The 21,671-nt window shown below is 36.1% G+C and overlaps 3 protein-coding genes across 8 annotated transcripts in view; 2 read left to right on the top strand and 1 right to left on the bottom strand.

Moving 5' to 3' along the window:
- The window catches only part of LOC141912918 (uncharacterized), a 41,143-nt gene extending 38,837 nt beyond the window's left edge, over positions 1–2,306 (top strand). For all 6 annotated transcript variants that reach the window (XM_074804359.1, XM_074804351.1, XM_074804367.1 and 3 more), the window contains 5 exons: positions 73–228; positions 307–465; positions 555–676; positions 805–963; positions 1,051–2,306. In XM_074804359.1, the coding sequence (XP_074660460.1) occupies positions 73–228; positions 307–465; positions 555–676; positions 805–963; positions 1,051–1,137 (683 nt within the window). In that variant the 3' untranslated portion in view covers positions 1,138–2,306. The remainder of the gene's footprint in view (positions 1–72; positions 229–306; positions 466–554; positions 677–804; positions 964–1,050) is intronic.
- A 1,972-nt stretch (positions 2,307–4,278) lies between these two features.
- LOC141914717 (uncharacterized) lies at positions 4,279–6,278 on the top strand. The gene is made up of 2 exons (XM_074805988.1): positions 4,279–4,531; positions 4,985–6,278. The coding sequence occupies exons 1-2, from the start codon at positions 4,333–4,335 to the stop codon at positions 5,311–5,313; spliced, it is 528 nt and encodes a 175-aa protein (XP_074662089.1). The 5' UTR covers positions 4,279–4,332; the 3' UTR covers positions 5,314–6,278.
- Positions 6,279–8,033: 1,755 nt separating this feature from the next.
- The window catches only part of LOC141915524 (uncharacterized), a 46,677-nt gene continuing 33,039 nt past the window's right edge, over positions 8,034–21,671 (bottom strand). The window contains exons 95-128 of the mRNA XM_074807091.1: positions 21,426–21,566; positions 20,973–21,330; positions 20,595–20,890; positions 20,276–20,512; positions 19,964–20,187; positions 19,701–19,865; positions 19,433–19,624; positions 18,969–19,348; positions 18,730–18,892; positions 18,452–18,640; positions 18,180–18,369; positions 17,698–18,092; positions 17,336–17,609; positions 17,035–17,259; positions 16,360–16,938; positions 16,090–16,275; positions 15,837–16,007; positions 14,023–15,747; positions 13,684–13,931; positions 13,357–13,605; positions 13,062–13,266; positions 12,699–12,898; positions 12,445–12,600; positions 12,078–12,350; positions 11,819–11,995; positions 11,586–11,737; positions 11,324–11,498; positions 10,972–11,235; positions 10,727–10,925; positions 10,252–10,643; positions 9,952–10,164; positions 9,707–9,861; positions 9,428–9,539; positions 8,034–9,346 (exon numbers count right to left, since the gene is read on the bottom strand). Coding sequence (XP_074663192.1) covers positions 9,146–9,346; positions 9,428–9,539; positions 9,707–9,861; positions 9,952–10,164; positions 10,252–10,643; positions 10,727–10,925; positions 10,972–11,235; positions 11,324–11,498; positions 11,586–11,737; positions 11,819–11,995; positions 12,078–12,350; positions 12,445–12,600; positions 12,699–12,898; positions 13,062–13,266; positions 13,357–13,605; positions 13,684–13,931; positions 14,023–15,747; positions 15,837–16,007; positions 16,090–16,275; positions 16,360–16,938; positions 17,035–17,259; positions 17,336–17,609; positions 17,698–18,092; positions 18,180–18,369; positions 18,452–18,640; positions 18,730–18,892; positions 18,969–19,348; positions 19,433–19,624; positions 19,701–19,865; positions 19,964–20,187; positions 20,276–20,512; positions 20,595–20,890; positions 20,973–21,330; positions 21,426–21,566 — 9,461 coding nt within the window. The 3' untranslated portion in view covers positions 8,034–9,145. The remainder of the gene's footprint in view (positions 9,347–9,427; positions 9,540–9,706; positions 9,862–9,951; positions 10,165–10,251; positions 10,644–10,726; positions 10,926–10,971; positions 11,236–11,323; positions 11,499–11,585; positions 11,738–11,818; positions 11,996–12,077; positions 12,351–12,444; positions 12,601–12,698; positions 12,899–13,061; positions 13,267–13,356; positions 13,606–13,683; positions 13,932–14,022; positions 15,748–15,836; positions 16,008–16,089; positions 16,276–16,359; positions 16,939–17,034; positions 17,260–17,335; positions 17,610–17,697; positions 18,093–18,179; positions 18,370–18,451; positions 18,641–18,729; positions 18,893–18,968; positions 19,349–19,432; positions 19,625–19,700; positions 19,866–19,963; positions 20,188–20,275; positions 20,513–20,594; positions 20,891–20,972; positions 21,331–21,425; positions 21,567–21,671) is intronic.

The raw sequence follows: 21,671 nt of genomic DNA on the forward strand, positions 1-21,671 counted from the left end.
GATTTCTAATATGTGAGCTGCATTTCACAAGAAATCGATCACTGAATATTGTTGATATTTTCTCTCTTGCAGACAGCAAACATTCCTTTGACCACACGTTTCGGCTATTTTACATGACCAGTGTAGCTGGCCGATTTGAAGCTCAGGAAGTATTGAATCCTGCCCGTAGTGAACACACTTGTCCATTCCCGTTTATACAAGACCACCTGTATAAAGTGTCACAGCCAGGTAAGTACAAGTTTTTTAATCATCCACATTATCAAAACGCTGATTCAGACACAACGCATCTTCACTATCACATTGTAGCTTTATTCATGCTGGACAATAACTACGAAGTCTTCCTATGGCAAGGCTGGTGGCCTGAGGGTGAGGAGGTTGGTGAGAATGTTACAACAGGCTCAGCAATCGCTCGATTTAATATCGACAGACGATGTGCCATGGAAACTGTGATCAACTATTGCAATGGTTAGCATCATCTGATTGAATTATGGTCTTTATTTAACTTAATGTAATCAAGATAATTACAGCTGATTGTGTACTGATTCATATTACAGAAAAGTATCCTGAAAATCCGCCAAAGGCATATCTAGTATATGGTGGTGCTGAACCTCTACATTTTACAAATCTCTTCCCGAGTTGGGAATACGATGATATAGCAATGCAACAAAGTGAAAAGGTAATCTAGCAAAGTTTAATATCTTGGAACCTTTGAAATATGCATGACTATGTCATAAACAATATATCAACTTAAACATGTTTACATCTGTTTGATGAAATTTAAGAAGTTGATGTCAAATATTATAGGATGGACGAAAACAAGGCTACAAGGCTTTGGTGTCTAAGGTGCTAGCACGTTTATCCTGTAATAGATACTCCCTTTCTGAGCTACAAGATCCAAATGAATTACCCGAGGGCGTTGATCCTGGTAAACTAGAATCATACTTACATGACGAAGAATTCGAGGTAATGAAACGCCCATTTCCATTCTTCACTATCGTTATTTCACTGATGTATCTTACATAGCGATTTAAAAATACCATACTTTTGCAGGATCTTTTTGGCATGACTCGATCTGAGTTCTATGAACTACCGACGTGGAAACAAACGAAGCTGAAGAAAGAAACTGGAATGTTCTAATCCGTGTACATGACATCTGCATTTAAGTAACCAAGAAAACAATGCCTACTTGGTGATTTCGGTGACTGAGACGACAATCGAGACGTTCAACGTTGTCATCTGTCCATGTTTTTAAGGCCTACAAAATATGATCATATTATTATGTGCTTTATAGGTTCCATCAATATCATATCGAAATGAGAATTTCTTCAATCAAGCGATGAATGTCATATCAAGAACTTTTTGAAAATGATTCGAACTGTTCTGCTTGCTAAAAGTGTCCACTCCTGAAGTTTGTGTCAAACTAGTGGCTTGTTGGATGCATTTGACTCTCACAATCTTCATGTTGTATTTTCGGTGCTATCAACCTATCATAAGCTTGGCAGCTTTTTCTACCCAAACTTAAGCTTCTATCTATTTCTCTGCATCTTATGGTGTGAAAACGTAGGCTGTAATGATAAAAAACGAAATGTCACAATTTTAGTTCAGAATTTTTTTCAAATTTCATCCAAGAGTGCAATAGGCATCAAATCTGATCTGTGTGGTCAATAATTCTAAACATAAACAAGTAGAACTTGTGTGACAAAAAGACTATGGATACATCGTGCACCTGATGCATCGATGATTATCAGAAGTTTACTGTATTAAGACTAAGACTCACATTTTGTGAAATGAGAAGCTATTAGTTTTCTAATGCTCTGGATATTGCTGCACATTCCTATCTTGTGGCTTAGTTCAGTTCACTCATTAATCAAAAAGGAATTTATAAACAAAGATATTGTGGCTATTCTAGATTTGAAATTTTAGGACCCAAGGGGTTTATGTTTAGTATGTGTGCTGGAGGGTATTTTTATTGATGTGTGAATGTTAAATATGTTTATAATAGTACTTTTTCTTTTTTCCCGATATTTATCAAGTTGGTAACAAGTACTTTTAGTCGGAAGCAGATTTGGTCGGCCATATTTTATATATTCTTCTAGTCCAATATTTGAATTCATTTGGGTAATAACTTTCTTAAACTTGTTTCGATCAAAGTGTATATAAAAGCTTCATAAATTGTTCGATTCAAATATACCATTGATTAATTTTTGCTATTTTGTTACTTAACATGATTAATTTTTGTTTTCTCTTATTTAATTACGATGTGAATATTTGGGTTTGATATATAATTATTATTATTATTATTATTAATATTATTACTTATCATTATACCTGTTAACTACAGATAATTATTTGTATTTGAGGATGAAAATTTAATTGAAATATCCTCATTGTTTTGAAAATGCGCTTTTCATAGAAATCATCTGATTAAGTGGACAAATACGCTATTCCATATATATTGTGATAAAAACTCCAGTAGCAATGTGTTATCCCTTGTTCTTCATTCGAGAATGTTGAGTCAGTTTGTTAATGTTTTCAAAAAAATATTGTTTTTTTCTCCTTTAAAACATTTAAATTATGATAAAGGACGACTGTCAACCCCTCTTCTCCCACATGCCCTTGGTAAATTTAGTCTTTTTGAGACATGAGTACTGATCTGAACGGGCTGGACTTTATCATTATTATTTGTTGGTTACCTGATACACTATTCAGAGATGGATGAATCCTTCAAAATGTGATGCATATAATATATGATGATTAATGCTGTGTTGTTGAATGTATATAACTTGTAATTTAATTGCTTTGTACAGATCTATGAGATTGATATATGCGGGTTAATAAATTGCTGAACTTGCTTGTGTAAATCTATCTGTCGTCTTCTTTTGTTATTGTATCACTGACTTCCTAGATGAATATGGCATTCGACGATGATCACTAGAGCCCTTTGCGGATGTATCTCGACCCCAAACCGTAGTGTCCCGTCCATCATCATTTATGGACAATACACTAGATGGCGAACCAACTTAATATGCTATAGATTCTTCCTTTGGCGTGCCATAGTAAAATACCGAAGTGATGTCAGATCTGGGCAATTGGAGTGCAATATGCGTGGGAAGAACTCAATGGATTTCTAGTCGATCGCCTTCACCCGTCGGCCACGACAACTTGTGAATAGTTACGAAACTCGATAGCGTCACATAACGCGCCGCCGAAATATAACTTCTTTATTACGTACAATGGACAAAATGTGGCGCCTAATTACAATAAACTATGATGCTTCATTCAATGAAATTATTCTCTCAATTGACAAAAGCCACTTTCGAATAGAAATGATTCTTTTGTCATATATTTTTCATTTTGGTTAAAATTCGCGTGTATGTCAGGTTTAAAGAAACATGATGAACTGTTTGTTACGAGTCTGTATGGGCGCAATTCACTATTTTTCTGCACCAAAAGTGCCGGATTAGTGTTTACTTTTGCTTAAGCTTTAACTACAGTCACCAAACCATATCATAGATGAATTGAAAAGCAGTTCTTTTTCATTTTGGGCCGGGTATCGTTCCAATGCTAATAATTGTCAAAAGGGAGATGTTTGACTCTCCAGAGGATTTTCAGCTGAATAAGGCACATCCGCAATAGCAGTCGCAAGGCCGACATACTCCCAGGTTGTTTCCATCAAACCACATCGAAAAGAATGATTTTGATATTGAAACCCCAGTTTTATATTACAACATTATGTATTATTTGTCATAGACATTGTTGCAATTCATTTCTGAAATAAAAAGTTATAAATAATATAGCATCTAAACCACATTCAAAATTGGAACAATGATCGATTGGAAAATTCTGGATTGTTTTTAGTTTAAGTTAGTCATCGTCAGATCATTTACAAAAGAATTTGTTGAAACCCGAGCGTTTTGCTTTTCTGTGATCGAAGTCAAATATTGACAATTGTTCTTCTTATAGAATCTAACTTGTATCTTCTTGTAGAATATAACTTCGTACGGGTTTTTCTTGAGTCCAAATTTTTTTTCATTTCAATGGTGCACCAATTTTTACAGATTATTTTGGGAATGACACACGGACATGAAATTATGTTTTTCTGAAAAAGCACTTACTACGTTTACTACGATCTGGAGCCGTGCCAATATTTCGAAAATCCCGCTTTATGATTGGGCGCTTCTAGGTCAACGTCATTCCCGCGTAATCAATGAATGGGCGCGTTCTACGCCTTTATTGGCTAGTTGCAATCACGTGGGTTCTGTATACAAACATGGCCATTCATCGTGCGTACTCTAGAAACACGGAAAAAGTGCACTGAAAATACGTCAAATAATGACCATGGCGTTGAGTAATTTCAGCGCTAGCGATGTTGATGCAGATCTCAGAAGACCGAAGCGTTTGCCCGTTAAGAGATCGACGATTTTCCAAGCCGATTTCACGAACAACGAGACGTTAGATTTGGATGGAATAGTGAAGTTGTTGCAAGCGTATGGTAATTACGACGTTGGTGGAATAAATTGTAGAATATGCGGTAAGCATTGATTGTAGTGATCAATACTGGTTTGTGCAGGTGCTGCTGTACTGGATACGTGCACTACTTCCACAACATTGGAGTGTAATTTTTAAAAGATTTTAAAAATCTACTTTTTAAAGGTGGATTTTCCTTGATACGCTAGTTAGAGCAAGATGTATCGATTAAAAGAACATCTCTTTATCCCTTCTCAGAAGATGTAGGGCAGAATTTTTATCTTGTTGCATACGTCACAAGCATATATAATCTGTTGATCACTTTGAACTCGCTCTAGAAACTAGCTTCTAACTGGGTGATATTTCGTACAATTGTAGCTGTCTTTTGAACACCAAAATTAATCCATATTCTATATTACGAAATCGTTCTATTGCCTTGCTCTAGATATATGACCTTGAACGCTATGTTTTTCTTATGGTTTATGATAGTCGGCACGTATGGTTTTTCACTTTTCAGGTAAACTGTATAAAAGTAAAGTGTGTTATGTGAAACATCTTTGGGAACACAGTATTTATTGGAAATCATTTGAAGGAGAGACCAATCACACAAGAGTTCTGTCGATTCAGGCTGCTTTAATTCTGTACAATAGGAACAACAACTGTCATCATACCAGTAATCCTATCGATCATGATCTCCTTAATCTGTTAGTTACTGCACCTCAAGATAAAAAGAAGGATTCTCAAGAATTTCATCAGCACCAGCTTCATAGCCGAAATCTTCGCAAATCACCGTATAAACGTAAAAAATCCAGCTCTTTATCTGAACCAGATATGCGTTCTTCATAATGATTTGTGAATCAATTATGGTTTGAGAATTAAATTCAAATGCTTCCCAGGTTGTAATTCACACTGGGAACATTGGTATGCAAATCATTAGTATTGCAGTTATCCGGTGGACATTAGTGCTGTTTGTTTGTATTTATTGAGTTATGCACAAAAAGGAAAAAGGTCTGTTTTCTCATGTAACATAGAATGTTTTCTAAAAAGTTGCACCAATTTTAAATTGTTACATAGAAGACACTTCATTGTGACTGGCTAATCAGAATTTAAATGCTTATCTTATCTATTTCAGTCCAAGTTAAATATAGTCTGATACAAATTGTCTAATTACCCAATTTTATGAGTTAATGATGCCCTTGAGTGGTAGCTAGTTTTACAAATTTATGTCAAGATGGCCCATTATGTGATTAAAAACCATAGTTTCTTTTTATTTAGTTGCTTTCTTAAAAGGAATGTAACTGAATTTGGTAAAATCCATAGTGATAATTACTTTTCTTTATCGAATACCATAGGCCTACTACCTTCATATAGTCAGCCTGTCTAATATGAATGTCAAATTGTGAATAGTACTGAAGTGGATGTGCCATTAAGTTGTGAAAAACCAGTTGCATTGAAACCCTCGATCTTCCCATGATTTAATGTGGTTGGATAAAACCAGGGAGGTGGGTGCACTCCCACCTCCTTGGATAAACCAAAAATCTATACTAAATGATTATATATAATACATTGGCTGATAATGTTGCTGAATTCAATGTGCAATTCAATATTGTTTTGAATTCTAACTCTCAATGATCAGTTTCCTATCTTGTAGAAAACATATTTGTCAATCCCAAGAGTGCCATTTTATTTCATAATGTTATTGTACATCAAATGGTTTCATTAGGATGGAAGATGATTGATGCCCTTGAATGGTAGCTATTTCGGATGCGGGGCTGGGCGGTGTGGGGAGATTTATTGTACAGAACTGCTTGTTGTGGAATGTATGTAGACAATAGACATGTACACTAATATACTATATATTATCGGCTCAAAGAGGCAGCAGAACTCTAATGTGAAATGACAATCTATGCAAACATAACAGGACTGCAGTACATGCATAAAATTAAAGTATCAAATTCTTCATTGTTTTCTCCTAAACAATTGATAAATTTCCTAGACATCCCTAAATAGAGACTAATTGACCTTTTGTTTTATATAACAATTAGAATTAAAGATAAGCCATTTGGCTGATTGAATTAAGTCTTCCTCTTAATGACATGTTACCGAGGTCCTGTTATGAATGACAAACAACTATATTCAACTGAGTGTTGTGAATTTGTGGTTTTCATGTTGAAATTGTACGGTTTTTCGGATTTGGATTAAGTTGTTGAAGGGGTCAGAAATGGCTGGCAAGGACTATCCATAAAGTATGTACGGTACAGATTAAAATGCCAATGTCTGAGAAGTATTAAACGTAATATGCATTAGCAATACATACCGGTACATAGGAAATATATGGATATTTTTTAGTTCCTGCCTCAGGAATTCTTAACTTAATGAATACCCCAGAGGATATTTTACCGAATTGTTTGTTTTAGCAACTAACGGTTTATCAAGATGTGCTATGGAAACGATGTGCTATGGAAGTAAAGACTCCGACCGCTTGTATTGCTTATTTTTGATGAAATAAGATGGTATCTGTAAATAGAATGTTTTAACTATTTTACTAACTAACCACTAAAATCCTCACATCATCAAGGATTATTAAACCCTTATGAAAGAGGTTTGAATCTTACCCGGTGATCTGTACAGTCAACCTTCTTCAGGATCAAGGTATTCTAATTGATATAATAACCACTGAGTGATAAATAAGATTATTTCATTAATTTTGGCTCGTTTGGTAATTTTTAATTTTTTGTCTAATCGCTAAGCTGGCTCTATGCTAAAATCGATGTTTCGCATTATGGATGGCACATATTTTCAAGGTATGTTAAGTACTAAATGGCATTGAATTAAACAGTATTTAAGTACCAAAGGTACCAGTTTTATGGACTAGAGTATTACCTTATCTCTAAAGAGTTTTACTATGTTACAATGGAATATAGCAAGAAGGTAAACTTAAATACTCGTCTATAAAACCTGACCCCGATGGTATTAGGCATTACAAAATCTGTCATCGTGAACAATGGTATGTTTAGCTATTTATAAATCGAATTATAAATGAAATTCACATGCACTATATTGATACATGTAGTATAATCAGCATTAAACCCATGAATGTAAAGAGATTTAAGATGACCTAATGCCTTCTGAAGATCTCTGCTGATTTTACTAATCTACTGATATTTTCATGAAGGAAATGTAGAAATAGATGTATTATTTTTCTAAGAAAACTCTGTCGTGAAATTTTGATTTCAAACCGATATAGCTGGGCTAATTTTTTCATGAATGTAAAACATCTGGCTGTTGAAATTTTTACTTGGTTATTTAAGCCAGTTATCTTTGCATTGGCCAACAACTAATATTGCAGTACATGTTAAGATGGGCATTATGTATATATTACTATGTGAATTTGAATAAAAGAATTTGCCATGTAGAAATATAGTTGCTCATTTGCATTATTGTTGGAGTGGAGTGTTAGGGTAGCCTTGAAAAAATCCTCAGTACCGGTAAGCAAGATTCACATGAGAGGAGACCATTATCAAAATAACACAAAACGTAGAATTCAATATGATATCTATTTTAATTTTACTCTAAGTCTACAATGAATATAATAGGTCTACGGGTACATAACTATTTATAAAATGATGAGGTGCAAGTATTTGAATATTCCACATTAGTCCCAGACCCAAACCAAGTAATCCAGAAAGTATATCAGGATTAAACAGTAATAATAATCATAACCAATAAAGCATTAAAAACTTTAATTGATACAGTAATGGACGGAATTCTTATCATTTGAAAATGTATGTATAAAGAGCTTGACAAAAAATATATCACCGTATTTTGATATATAATAAATCATGATTAATTTATAAAATATCTATCAAAAATCACAGACTGGACATTCTTAATCACGGACGGATGAGATGCAAAAGAATTACATCATGAGATCATAATTATTAGTATTAAACAGAAAAATAATCTATTCAGATACTGGTAGTTATCATAAACTATTGATAATTACACAATTTGAATACTGTAGTTTGATATCATATAAAAACATTTATTTTTCAGTGATACATTTCTGGCGATATCGAGGCACAAATAAAGCAAAATTCTGTAACATGAACACGATTAGAAAATTTATGAGAAAATACTTTACAATTTGATTGCTTCAGAAAACCACTATGAAGGCAGAGCCTTCTTATAAGTTAATTTAATGTAATGGATAAATATTGTCCGCATTATATGAATTGAAAACCTTCAAGAAAATTGTGATTACCGGTATGATAGTAGAAATGCAATGATAATATAGATAAACTAGTAAATTTTTGTACTATATTTTTGTAAAATACATACTATTATCTATAGTATAGATAGATATATTGTCTCACGATCAGCCAAATATCCAAAGCATAGCAGAAAATATGAAATATTATATTTCATAGATACTGATGATATATACTGGTAATTATATTATTCAAGTTAACTAAGTTATTTCAATAAACAGAAAAAATCATCTAAACTACATGAGAAATAATAGGTAATATTATATCAAATATGTATAAATAAACACAGCACAATATCACAGATATCCTTTAATAATCCCAATCATCATTGATATACAACAAGGGTCTTCAAGTTCTCCAGAAGAAATATATTCTAACTGGATCATAACAATGCTACTATAGAAACCTTAATATTTTGTACCTGAAACATCTTTCTTTTTGCGAGCTATTTCAGTTTCAAGATGAGAAATTCTTTTAAGCAAGTCTTCTTTCTTCGAGTTGAGAGGTTCTAGCTGTTGGCGAAGCTTTTCCATTCGTTCAGTAGAAGGCTCTGGTTCTTGTTCAAGTTTGCGGATACCTTCTCGAATATTTGCATCATCAATCATTGCCTGTATGATAGATCATAAACATATTTCATCCTCCTCATGAACATTAACTGTTTGCCCATAATCACAACCCTCAATACCCACCTTAGTCATTTCAGAGTTTAGAAGATCACATTTATTCTGCATTTCTTCGAGTTGTGCTTCCATAAGATTTTTCTGACTGTGGATACTTGAAGTTGATGGTGATATCTTTGATCTAGTAAAGAAGGAAATCATTAAGAGTTATTATACCAGGACTACTATATTAAGAGAGTACAATACCTCGTACGGAATTAAATTTCATAAGGTTTTTGATAAAGGGCTCAGCAATAATTCTATGCGTAGATTTTTCTATTGTCTTTTTAACGGATATTCAATACTTACGTCATTTTCTGGGGCATTTTCACTCCTTTCAACTCTGCTAGACGTGATGCAACAAAGTCACTACCAGATGGCACTCCACCATGGGCTGCAAGATATTGACGAATTCGCGCATTGCAGGAAAATTTGTCATATCCTTTCATACGATCTTTCACCGCCTGTAATTCGAAAACAATAAACATTTATATCCATATGAAGTTTATGTTTATCATCGTACAGTTACTACTGAACAACTAATGGTAATTTACCCTTTCAGTAAAATCAATTTGTGTTGGTCCAGACACTTTGACATCAACTAACTCATCGATCACAGCGTTTTTATTATCAACAGATTTCACATGACGGAATGCAATATCCAGTGCAGCTCGACCGGTCACCATACCTCCGCCAATCAGAGATTGTGCGGTTTCTGTCTTACGGGCTCGAGAGAAGAACAGATCTTGGCAGATAATCTTAAGAGCCTGAAATAGAAAATAATTAAGAAGTAACTGCAGGGCGATTATAATTCAAGAACCAAATACACTTATACCGACTTATTCATAACTTACCTTATAGAATTGTCTGAGGAAAAGTGGATTTGCATCATTTGTCAAATCATCAACCTTTATATGAGACAAACAATGCAATACAACCACAACAAAGTCACCAATTGATTCCATTCTTTCTTTCCGTATGAACAAAATTTTCTTTTCATGAGAATAGAAGAATGAATTGCGGAATGCATTATTTGTGTAATTGTTCGGTGGAAGATTTGTCGCTAGTAAAAGAGTAACTTCAGGTGTTTTCATCATTTTCTGCAGGATGTGTGTAATGAAAACGCCAAATCGATAGATTACAAACTGACTCGGTGAGACAGAAGTTATATCAACTGGCACGACTTTTCCAGAGCAAGTCCACTGCGCATCTTTCACATCGATGTAAGGTGTGTCATAGTCAGCGCCTAGAATTATGGAATGAAAAGTTTACATCAAACTTCAGTTATATAATGATATCCATCGGTATTTAACAATCTAAAAAACATACCTTCAATTCTATTAGTGGTAAAATCAGCAGACCCAGTTTTCTTCTCCAAAATATCTTCCAAGTCATTGATTTGTTTAAACAATGGGGATGCCATTAAAAGATTAATGTAATCCTGTTCTGGTATTCCAGTTGTAGAGAATGGACCAATTTGCGGCTGAGGATAAGTAAAACAACAATATATGGAAAATTTGTCTTTCTTCTTAAATTTGATTGCAAAATAATAACAATATATGTAGAAGGATTACCTGTTGCTGGGATTGTACCTTAGGCGCAGCCTTGGCTTCGATCATTGCCTCTTTTTGCAATTGAACTTCTTTTTTAGCAGCAACTAACATTTCTTGCTTATTATGGTCTTCTTCTTCAAGTTGAGCCTCTTTCCCAATGCGTGCTTCTTCTGTTGCTTTCCGTTTGTTACGACGCGCTTTTAATTTTGCCTCAATCAATGATTTGTGTCGATCCTGGTCTTTCTTCATATTGTCTTCGAATTTCTTTTTACTTTTTTCATGTTCCTGCATGAAGGTTGATACATGATTAAAAAGGGTAACAGAAAACAATCCAGTTTGAATATCAACTATAAAACTAGATATTTATTCTTACTTCAAGCAGACGTTTCCTCTCATCTTCAGTTGCATTAGACAATGAGAGTGCCTCCATCTCACGTTTTTGTTGCTCCTCAAATTTCTGTCTTCGGACACGTTCACGCTCTGCGAGTCGTTCTTTTTCCAGTTGTTCTTGCCGTTTTTGTTCTTCAATCAATTCAGTCTCCAGGTTTCTGTCAATACAAACAATAATTTAAGTAGTTTCATTATACTTATGAATATCCTAAGAATATTTCTGCTGTTGCATATATTGTACATACTGATATTTCTGCTTGAGTTGTTTCATTTTTTCTTCTTCACGATTCTTAGATTCTGCTTTTTGTCTTTCTAATTCTTGTTGTAATTCTTTGAGTGTATTGTTTCGATATTCTTCAGCATCTTCATGTGCTTTTTTAGCTCGTTCTTCGTAGTCCTACATATGTATCGGATGATGAGAAATTTGAATTTACCTATTCAGAGTCACTCATATCAATAGAAAAGTGCTTTTGTTTACCTTGACAAGTTTTTCCTCAGGGCTCAATCGTTTCATTGCATCAAATATTTCTTGCAGTTGTTTTTCTTTAAGTTCAAGACGAGCATTCATATGTTTAGCTTCCATTCGTGGTACAACATTTTTCTCTGCTTGTATAACCATTTGAACCGTCAAATTATCGAAGTCATGCAACTGGCGCTGAAATGCATAGTTATGTTGTAATAAACAGAATGCGATCATAGTTTGATTTATACGAGCTACCGTAAGATTAGGTACACACTTCATGATCTTTCTTTAGCTCTTCTTTCCTTTGAATCAGCTCATTTGGAGACATGGCTGCTGCATTAGCTGTTAGATCGAGTAGTTCCTGTTCATAAGCTGATATTAGGGTTTCTCGGCCTTGTTGTCGTTGTTCTTCCATTTGAGAACGAGCCTCAGCTTTAGCAGCTTCTAGCTCACGTTCCAATTGTTCTTCAAGGTGTACTGCCTCTTTCATATGACGTTGGCGTAACACTCCATATATCATGTTCTCCGCTTGTTCTCCCGATTTTCCCTACAAGTGAGATTCAGTTGTTTGGTATTGGAAAAAAATTACGTACGGGTTTACAAATAAATACACAAAGACTTAGAGCTTAAGAGATTCTTACTTTTAAAGAACCTTTCAGAGTTGTGCCTTCAAGATCTTTAGCCATATCAGCATTTAAAGCATCCCGCTCTTGTTGCTGATTCAAGAGTGCCTTCGTCATTTCTAAATTCTGTTTTTCAGCCAATCGTTCTGCTTTCTTTCTGCGACGCTCTTCCAGCTATATACCGGGTATAGAACAAAATTCATTAAAAGTTCATCTACTTGAATATAATTCTTAGACAGCTGGTAAACCATAAGATTATCATTTTCACAAACCTTAGCTTGAATTGATTTCTTTTGTCGATCCTTTTCACCCGCCAAATTGTTTCTTATTTTTTCTAGCTCTTCTTCATGCTGAGCAATAAGTCGATCACATTCTGACTGGCTCAGATTCTTAGAATTCATTTCCATTTCACGCTCGAATTTTGCATTATGAGCATCAATAGCTAATTTAATCTGTCCAGCTACTTGTTTATCTGTGACATAAGGCATTATTCTATGTAGACATATCAAGATATTTCAAAAGAATTCTTAAAATGAATATTCATTAATAGGACAGCCTTGATTTTACTTCACTCTACTCTGGTTTTCAGTATCTTGTTAAAGAATTAAAGTTAAATGCATTTTAACTTTCCATACCTATAGCATGTGTTTCTTCATATAATACATCATTAATTTCAGCATCAAGTTCATGTTGTTCTGCCCTCTGTTGTTTTTCCATATCTACCTGAGCTAGCAACTGCTCATTAACTAACTTCTGCTGTTCATCTGACAATTTATCACCATTAAGCGTTTCACTAATCTTTGTTATAACTTCTTCCATTTCTTCATCACCCTTGGCAGCCTACAGAAAATTTATTCCAACATATTTTTCCAGGAAAAAGTGAAACACTTAAAAATTATCTTCATATACATGTATATCAATTACCAATACCTTTGCTTTGGTTATTCTATCTAGCTCTTTAGCTACTGCCTTCTCTTTCTCCATTTCTTCACGCATTCGTTTTTTTGCTGCCAATTTTGCCAGCAAGGCATCTTTCTGACTATTCATTTGATCATTATAGTGTTTAGTTATATTTCGGACTTCGTTCAAATGTTGTTCCATAATTTTGTTTCGCTCCTCCTCAGTAGTTCCTTTTAGAGCCTTCTCCATTGTCTGATTTTCTAAACGTTCAAGCTCCTCCTTCAAAACAACACAAATAACCAAATTCAGCCTCTTAATCAACATTTGAAATATCAGTTACCGTAAGCAAATAATTACCTTTTGCAATCGTTTCATGACATCCATCAATGCATTCTCTTCTTTCTTACGATCAGTTTCCTCTTGTAATTCAACTGTCTTTTCATATTGAGATTTCTCTGAAGCATCCAAACTTTGCACATTCTCAATCATCTTGCGACGTTTGTCTTTTCTAGCTCGAAGTTTGTTACGCCAAGACCCGTTGTATGTTTTATTCTCTGCATTCTTCTTCTCCAATGCCTTTATGGAATCATCTGTTTTAGGGCCTCCTATTACAAAAAAAAAACAAAATTAATTACATAAGTAAACAGCTTATTGAGTTGTGATTTGAAAGTAACCATTAATATGAATTAATCTTACCAAAATGTAACGCCTTTATACGGGCAAGCATTGCTTCATTATCGGTTTTATCATCTTCCTGGCATGATGCTAGCTCTAGATCAGCCAACATTTTAGCTTGCACCTGTGCTAATACAAGCAAATCATGGTTCATCTCTTCATGACTTGGAATGTGTATGTCAGGAACTGTATCTACAGGTATATTCATTGTTTGTGCCTCTTCAATGTGTTTTTTATGAAGGTCTTTCTTCTTTTGTCGGCGTCGATCGAGTAACTTCTGACGTAATGCAATGAGCTGGTTTTCTTTCTGCTTCTCGAGATTATCTGTGAGTTTTTGGAGTGCGTTCTGGTAGTCACTCATCAACTTGTCTTTTTCAGCTTCAGATTTTGCATTCTTTAATTTCTTATACAGATCTTCTTTGACATCAGATATAGCATTATTTTTCTTTTCCTGGAAATCTTTCAGCAAATCATTTACTTCCTTTATTTCATTAGCGCGTAGATCGCTTTCTAATTTTGCAGCTTCAAATGCCTGTTTCTCAAATAAATCCTTCTTCAATCTATCCTGTTCTTCTTGTGTTAAGTCTTTTCCTTTTTTAGAATTGATTGCATCTGTATCAACTAATGCTGTGACATTTGTTGTGGTCTGTATATCCGATGTGACGGTAGGAACTATTGCTCTTTGAACCGGTTGCATATCCTCTTTCCTTCTTATATCATGCTGTACAGCAGCAACTGTTACTTTCGGGTGTTGTGCTTGAGGCTGTTGTTCATTTCCGAAAATGTTTATATTTGTATTATTACCTTGTATCAGATTCAGTAATTCAGGGCTAAGCACGAAAGGTCCACCACTCTCTAACATTGCAATCAACTGTTTCAGAAGGGGTACAAGTTCTTCATTTGATGACGCCGATGTGAGATCTGAATCACCATATACACCAGGTAGCATTGAATCATAATCCCCAGCAATAACAAGAGATCCAGTCATCACTGCTTTAGCTTCATTCGCAAGTATTTCAGCCCTTTCCCTTGCATACTCTAATGCACAATGAGCTTCATCTAGGTTTTCTGAGCGAGTCATAACCTGATCATGTAGTTCCATTTGAAGATGAGCCCTTGCTTGATTGTGTCGTTGTTTTTGGGTGTTCACTGCATCTGGATTCATGGAGCCTTCTAGCTCAAGTATTCTATCTTGGAACTTTTCTTCTTCTGTAACTAGCTTAGCAAAGAACTTCCGGACTGTTTCAGTAAATTTGCTATTCATAGAATGGTATTTTGTCTCATTTTTATGTTCTTCTTGGTCAGCATACATCAATACATTTAGAACAGAAGGTGGCAACACTGATGATATCTCTTCTTCTGCATCAGACCTGCGTTTCACTTCACGTTTTGCATTCTCTTCACAATCCTGCGTCTTGTCGAGAATCATTTGAGTTTCATCGTCTACTTGCTTTGAATTAAGTTGCTCAACATCATGAAGTAAATTCTGTGACAATTTGAATTCATCGCCGGTGACTTCTTCCTCGCCATTACGCTGGCGACGCCAGTAACCGCGTCTAGCAGCTATTTCTTCTTCAAGCATGGCAACAGCACCAAGAGGAGGCTTTCGTTTTTTATGCCCTCGTGAAGACTGAGTAACAGGCACAACTGTATTAGTTTCAACATTCATACGTACACCTATAACTGGGCTTAAATCACCAGTAATTAGATCAACTGCCTTTTTACCCAACTGTATTGGCACTAACCCTGCAAAATAGGAAATACAAACATCATTACGAGTGATCCTGAAATCAAAAACTATGTTTTCTATAAAAACATATGTATCATATTCAAACCTTGGCCTTCTGGGTCTTCCATGGTACCACCTAATGGTACAATGCGGTCAGTCATTCTATCACGTTCGGCTCCTAATATTGGCACTTCTCGACCGGATCCAGATCTATCTAACATATTCATCCCGATCAATATTGGTAATAACTGTCCAGTTCTCACATACTCATACATTCCTAAATGCAACAAAGTGGCAAGCTTTTAAATACCAGTAGTTATTTCCTAAGGAGATATGTTCACAACAAAGTGATAACTAACCAGGACATCCACCACTAGTAGCAAGCATATTAGCTCGTTCAGCACGTCTATCAATATCATGAATAGTATGTAATAACTGAGTTTTCATGTGAACGCGAGTTTTAGCCAATTCTTTGAGAGCTGTTTCCATCATGCTCTCCTCATGACGCGTGTTTAATGATGCGCCAGATTCGACAGCCTCTGATCCTGAAATGATAACATACATACAGTTTATATTCATAACTGCTAGACCTCTCTAATAAAGATGCATATACAGAAAAGAAATCTAACCTGTGACGCCTTCCTTATACTGTCTCAAAGTATCTAACACTCTGGCTTCACACGCCAAGACACTAGCATCCAATAAAGCCTGATATCCACCAGAAGAGGGAAGTAATGAGTCATTCTCAATTATTCCAGAATGAATCGATACTGATTTACCACTGCGTACATCAACGAATGTATCTCCTGGAATGATTGGTACCGTTTTTTGTTGCTCCGTGGTTCTGTACCCACCAATCGGTATAACATCACCCGTTTTTGAATCTATGGACACACTAAGAATAGGAATCGGTTCACCAGATATCGGATCGATCATCATTGATCCGATTTCAATGGCGATAGGTAAACCACTCACAGGATCTGTGTGAGAACCACCGACTGGATAAACCGTTCCAGTTTCTGGATGAATTGTCATAGCAACAATTGGAACATGAATTCCAGTATGTGGATCTGCAACCGGATTGCCATATTTCAAATCTGCTTTTCTTTCTAACGGTTTCAGCTTGATTTGTTTTGGTTTTTCAGTGTTTGAATCAGTCGGATAAGGAATGTATGGAATCAGATACTCGTCAGTTCGACCAGCCTCACCTAATTGAAAAATTGTATATAACAGTTATCTGAACAAATGGTTAAAATGTTGGCGCAGTCAATGATCTTCAGAGATAATTTATGAACATCACTAACCAGTAGCTGAATCTGCAGTGAACACAAGTCTCGATGATACAGCATCAAAGGAGATATTGCCAGCAATTGGTAACACATGTCCAGTTTGTGGATGCAGGAAATAGTTGCTTGGAACTGGAGTTACTGTTCCATCAGAACTGATCATTTTACTATTCTTAACAGGAATAATTAACCCAGTTTCATCCATGCGCAATAAATTTGTGTCTTTGATACTCATGTTTGGACCTGAAATGACAAAGTGAAAAGAATATGGCAAAGATTTTCATAGTGAAGTCGCATTTGGGTGTCAAAAAGAGCTAACCTAGAAGATCCTGTTTGGTCAGAGGTTCAGCTGAATTTGGTTGGACTAACTGGCCACCAATTCCCTGTCCAAGTACGCCCCATGCGCCGAGTCTCTCACACTCATGCGTGACCTCTGCTGACATTCGTTGCAATAAAGCACCAACACGTCCAGCAGTCGCCTTGTGTAACTGTTCATCAAATCCACCATTTTTCACCAGCTGTCCACGTTGCAGTTTAACTGCATGTTCTTTCAGAAGGCGAATAGCTTCACGCAATGGAGACTCAAATGAAACCTACATCAAACGTATTGGAGAATTTATAAAACTTTTCACACAAACTTAATTCTATAATTCATCACAAATCGATAGAATGAACACAAACCTGGTGCTCTTCACGACACTTTTCATCTTCCTCCATCAGATCATGTTGTCGTTCTAACACCATCAAGAATTTTGAACCTAAACCTTTTCTTCTTTCGAGCTCAGCCTCTAATTCCGTTAATTTCTGCTTGTAGGCATCCAGATCACCAGGATTGGCCAACGTACTTCGACCCTTCAGGTTCATTTTGGCCGCCCAAAGACCTTTCAGAGATACAGCTTGGTTTGCCACTTTTTGATACAATCCTTTTACCTCATCTTTCTGTTTCCCGAGCGCAGAAGTGATATCACGCGACTGTTTTGACAAAGTTTCATACAGAGTGTTTGCATCGAATGCCTCTAAATCAACCTGTTGATCATAATCCCAGAATTCATCACCTTTCACTTCTTCATTTCCGACTAAAAACAAACAGCAATGTGTGATAATCTAAATTTTGTGTTTCTCCTCAAAATATCTATTCGTTATTCTATCCAAAGTAAAATTACCATTGATAGGCTGGCCTGGATCCTCGCTTTGTTCTGAATTCAACATCTCCATGTTTCGATGATATTTCTTGACAGGATGAACAGTTGAACCTTTACTTGAGTAATCATCGAAGTTATACATTCGAGTAGCCATACGATAGAGTGTAACGCTGTAGATATTCTTAGACCAACCATAACGACGGAACAAAACCTATAAATAAATGAGAAATAACAAATCTTCACTACTGGGTCTCTAAACTTAGGGTTTTACTGTTACTGTTTGTTTTACTCACCAAAATGATAATTATCAAGATTATAACGAGGACAAATGCCATGAGTAAAACAGCGATCATTTCCCAGTCTGGGGTTTGAAGTATGTTGTTATCAAGGGAAATACTATTCTGGACAATATTTGTAGCAGTTGGTGGGAAGAATGGTCCTGTAGTGGCACATTGAACGTTTGGTGGCATCACCGAAATATACTGAAATGAAAGAAATATCCAGAATCAGATTCATCATATTCCATACTAATATCATTACACTGAATCTTAAGAATATATATTATTTTTACCATTTTTTTGTTCAGGTTGGAACTCAGATAGAAAACGTAAACACCACCTTCGGTAAATTTATACGAGAACAGAGTCGAAGTTGATGACGCAAGAGCCATTTGCTCAGCCAAATTTCGGAAACCACCATAATCAAATTTCGAGTTGGTGTTGTACAGATTATTCCTGAAAGGAAAATGGATGTGAGCTCATCACATATAACGAATAATCAAAAATATCTCATTCTTGTTTAGAAACATACTTGTCATAAATTGGATAATGCTCATTTGAAACTATCATGAACAACATCTCTCCATTTTCAAGGCAAATTGATGGATTTTTTATTCCTGACAGTATATTCGTTGGAGAAGATGGGGTGGTTGCAGACAGCAGACGTCTTCGTGTCTGAAAACCGCCGACAGGATTATTGGTATAGTTTCCAGTCACAGTGCCTTTAGCATTCGATAACAATACTGATTGCAAGCTATCGGGATCAGGATCATATCCTCCAGTGATTCCATCACTACCCATTTCCATAAAGTAGATCGCATTTGACGTATTTGATAGTGAATCACATTGACTTTTGCTGATCGAGTTGGCAGAATTGATCACTCGGTCCATATTGGATGATGGAATCTCAAACTGTAGAAAACAATTAATTCGTCAGTGATGTGGATTTGTTATTTCGCATTTTAACATCATTCTATCGAATAATGATTGTGTCACCTTATTTGTGCCATTACGATCAGTAATACGAATGAATGGTTCCAATGGAGGTTCAGGACAATGGAAGGTAGCTCGGTTCTTCTGAGATTGACGGCATGATGCATCACACACTTGTTCTAGGTCTTGTACTTTACACTTACATAAACCAAGCGTTCGATCATATCCAACATAGTCGGATGGTTGATCACAGAACTGTAAAACAACATAAATGTCAATTTAGCGTGGAAATCAATTTGGAGACAAGAAATGAATGTTGAATTTCACCGACCTTTTCACGACAATAGGTAACCCATTGTGAGTCTGTCATACACTGCCCATCTTGGGATCGATAACTGCCCTCTGCACATAGGTCATACACAATTTTGACACAGTCTTGTTCGCGGCCATCCATCGTTTGGTATCCAGCCTGACATGGACATGTTCTATCACTTGGCTGAAAAATCAAACATCCGGATATAAATACAGGCAAACCTACTTCATCCCTGATGTTCTTTAGTCCAATTTTAGTACTGATACCATCGATACACATACCTGGAAATCTCTGCCAGCTCCTGTGCACACGCAGGTACTCTGTCCAGTTTTAGTCTGTGCCGAATCACCACCACAAGGGAAACAACTTTTCTGAGCAACAAGATGATTGAAATAATTGACAGGGCAGAGTAAACAGTCTACGAGACCTTCAGCTCTTTCACTAGGGCTGTACGTTCCAGGTGGACAAACAAGAGGATAAGAGGAAGACTTAGGGCAGTAGTAGCCTGAAATTGAAACATATTATAACATCATATTCTATACACAATTAGTGACAACATACCTATAATGAACTAGTTCAGAGTCTAATATTACCTGCAGGGCAAGGGTAGGAATTGGTTGAGTTGAACCCAAAAACTGCACTACTATTACCCAAAGGCTCATCAGTAGTAGCAACAGCTTTACAAACAATGCCTGCTCTACAGGGACGACATGTTTTCCGATCAGCATCATTTCCGTATGTACCAGGTTTACAAGGCTCACATGTATCGCTGAATGTGGCACGAGGAGATCCATCATATTCTTTATATCCGAGAGGACACTTTTGAGGTTCTTTGGCACCTGAAAAAGTATTGATGAACATCTTAAGTTTCCACAATTGAGTGGCTTATAATCTATGGTTTCGAAAATGAACTGTACAAACCAGGACTTGTCCCATTGCAATCAAATCCACCGCAGTAATGACCAGCAGGACATGGTCGAGGGTAACTCGATCCCAGAGGACAATAGAAACCAGGTGGACATGGTTTTTGAGTTTCAGAGTTGTTACAATAATATCCCGGTTGACAGATGGTTTGATTCGACGAACCCGGGGGACAGAAATATCCATCATCACAATCCACTCCAACAACAGTAGCATTTGGATCAGGACAATAGAATCCAGCTGGACAAGAGAAGCAATCCGAGACAGGACCGGCACCGACTATATCCCTAAAAATATAATCAGTAAATCATTAAGCTAATAGGATTCATTGCATTGAAAAAACAACCACAAAATAGATACAAATATTACCTATATGTTCCTGCAGGACATGGCTCTGGACCGTATGTTGCTTCTGTACAGTAATATCCAGGTGGACACGGACTTATTGTATAGTTTGACATAGCTTCTAAGTTGCACCAGTATCCTGCCGGGCAAGGTTTACACCAAGTTGAATTCTCAGCCCCTTCCAAATCATTATAAGTACGAAGTGGACAAGGCGTCATGGGCTGATTGAAAGCGCAGTAGTAGCCAGGGGTGCACATCTTAGCGAAAGTGGAATTTGCCGGGCATATTCGACCAGCGGGACAAACATCGCACTCAGCAGCGGATTTGGCGCCTTCAAAGTCAATTACTTTTCCAGGTGGACAGGTTTGTGGAATTTTCGTTCCTGAAGTAATAGACAGTAAATTCTAATTGCATGTCTATAGTATAGTATAGAATATTGCACTGATCAATATTTTTCAAATAACAGGTTTTTCTTACCTGCTGGACAATAGAACCCTCGAGGACAGAGTGAACCAATCGTCGTATCATTTCCATCAGGATTTGGTACCGAGTTGAAGCGGCGACAAAAGTAACCAGCGGTACAATCTCCAGCTGTCCTACCACCAACACAATACATGCCTACATGAAAATATGAATCGAGAATAAATTAAGTTCATGATGAACTGTAGGATCAAGACTTACCAATACTTTTGATACTCAAGTCTAGACTCAACTTGTACTTAC

Source organism: Tubulanus polymorphus, chromosome 1, assembly GCF_964204645.1.
Source record: "Tubulanus polymorphus chromosome 1, tnTubPoly1.2, whole genome shotgun sequence".
Classification (NCBI taxonomy): domain Eukaryota; kingdom Metazoa; phylum Nemertea; class Palaeonemertea; order Tubulaniformes; family Tubulanidae; genus Tubulanus; species Tubulanus polymorphus.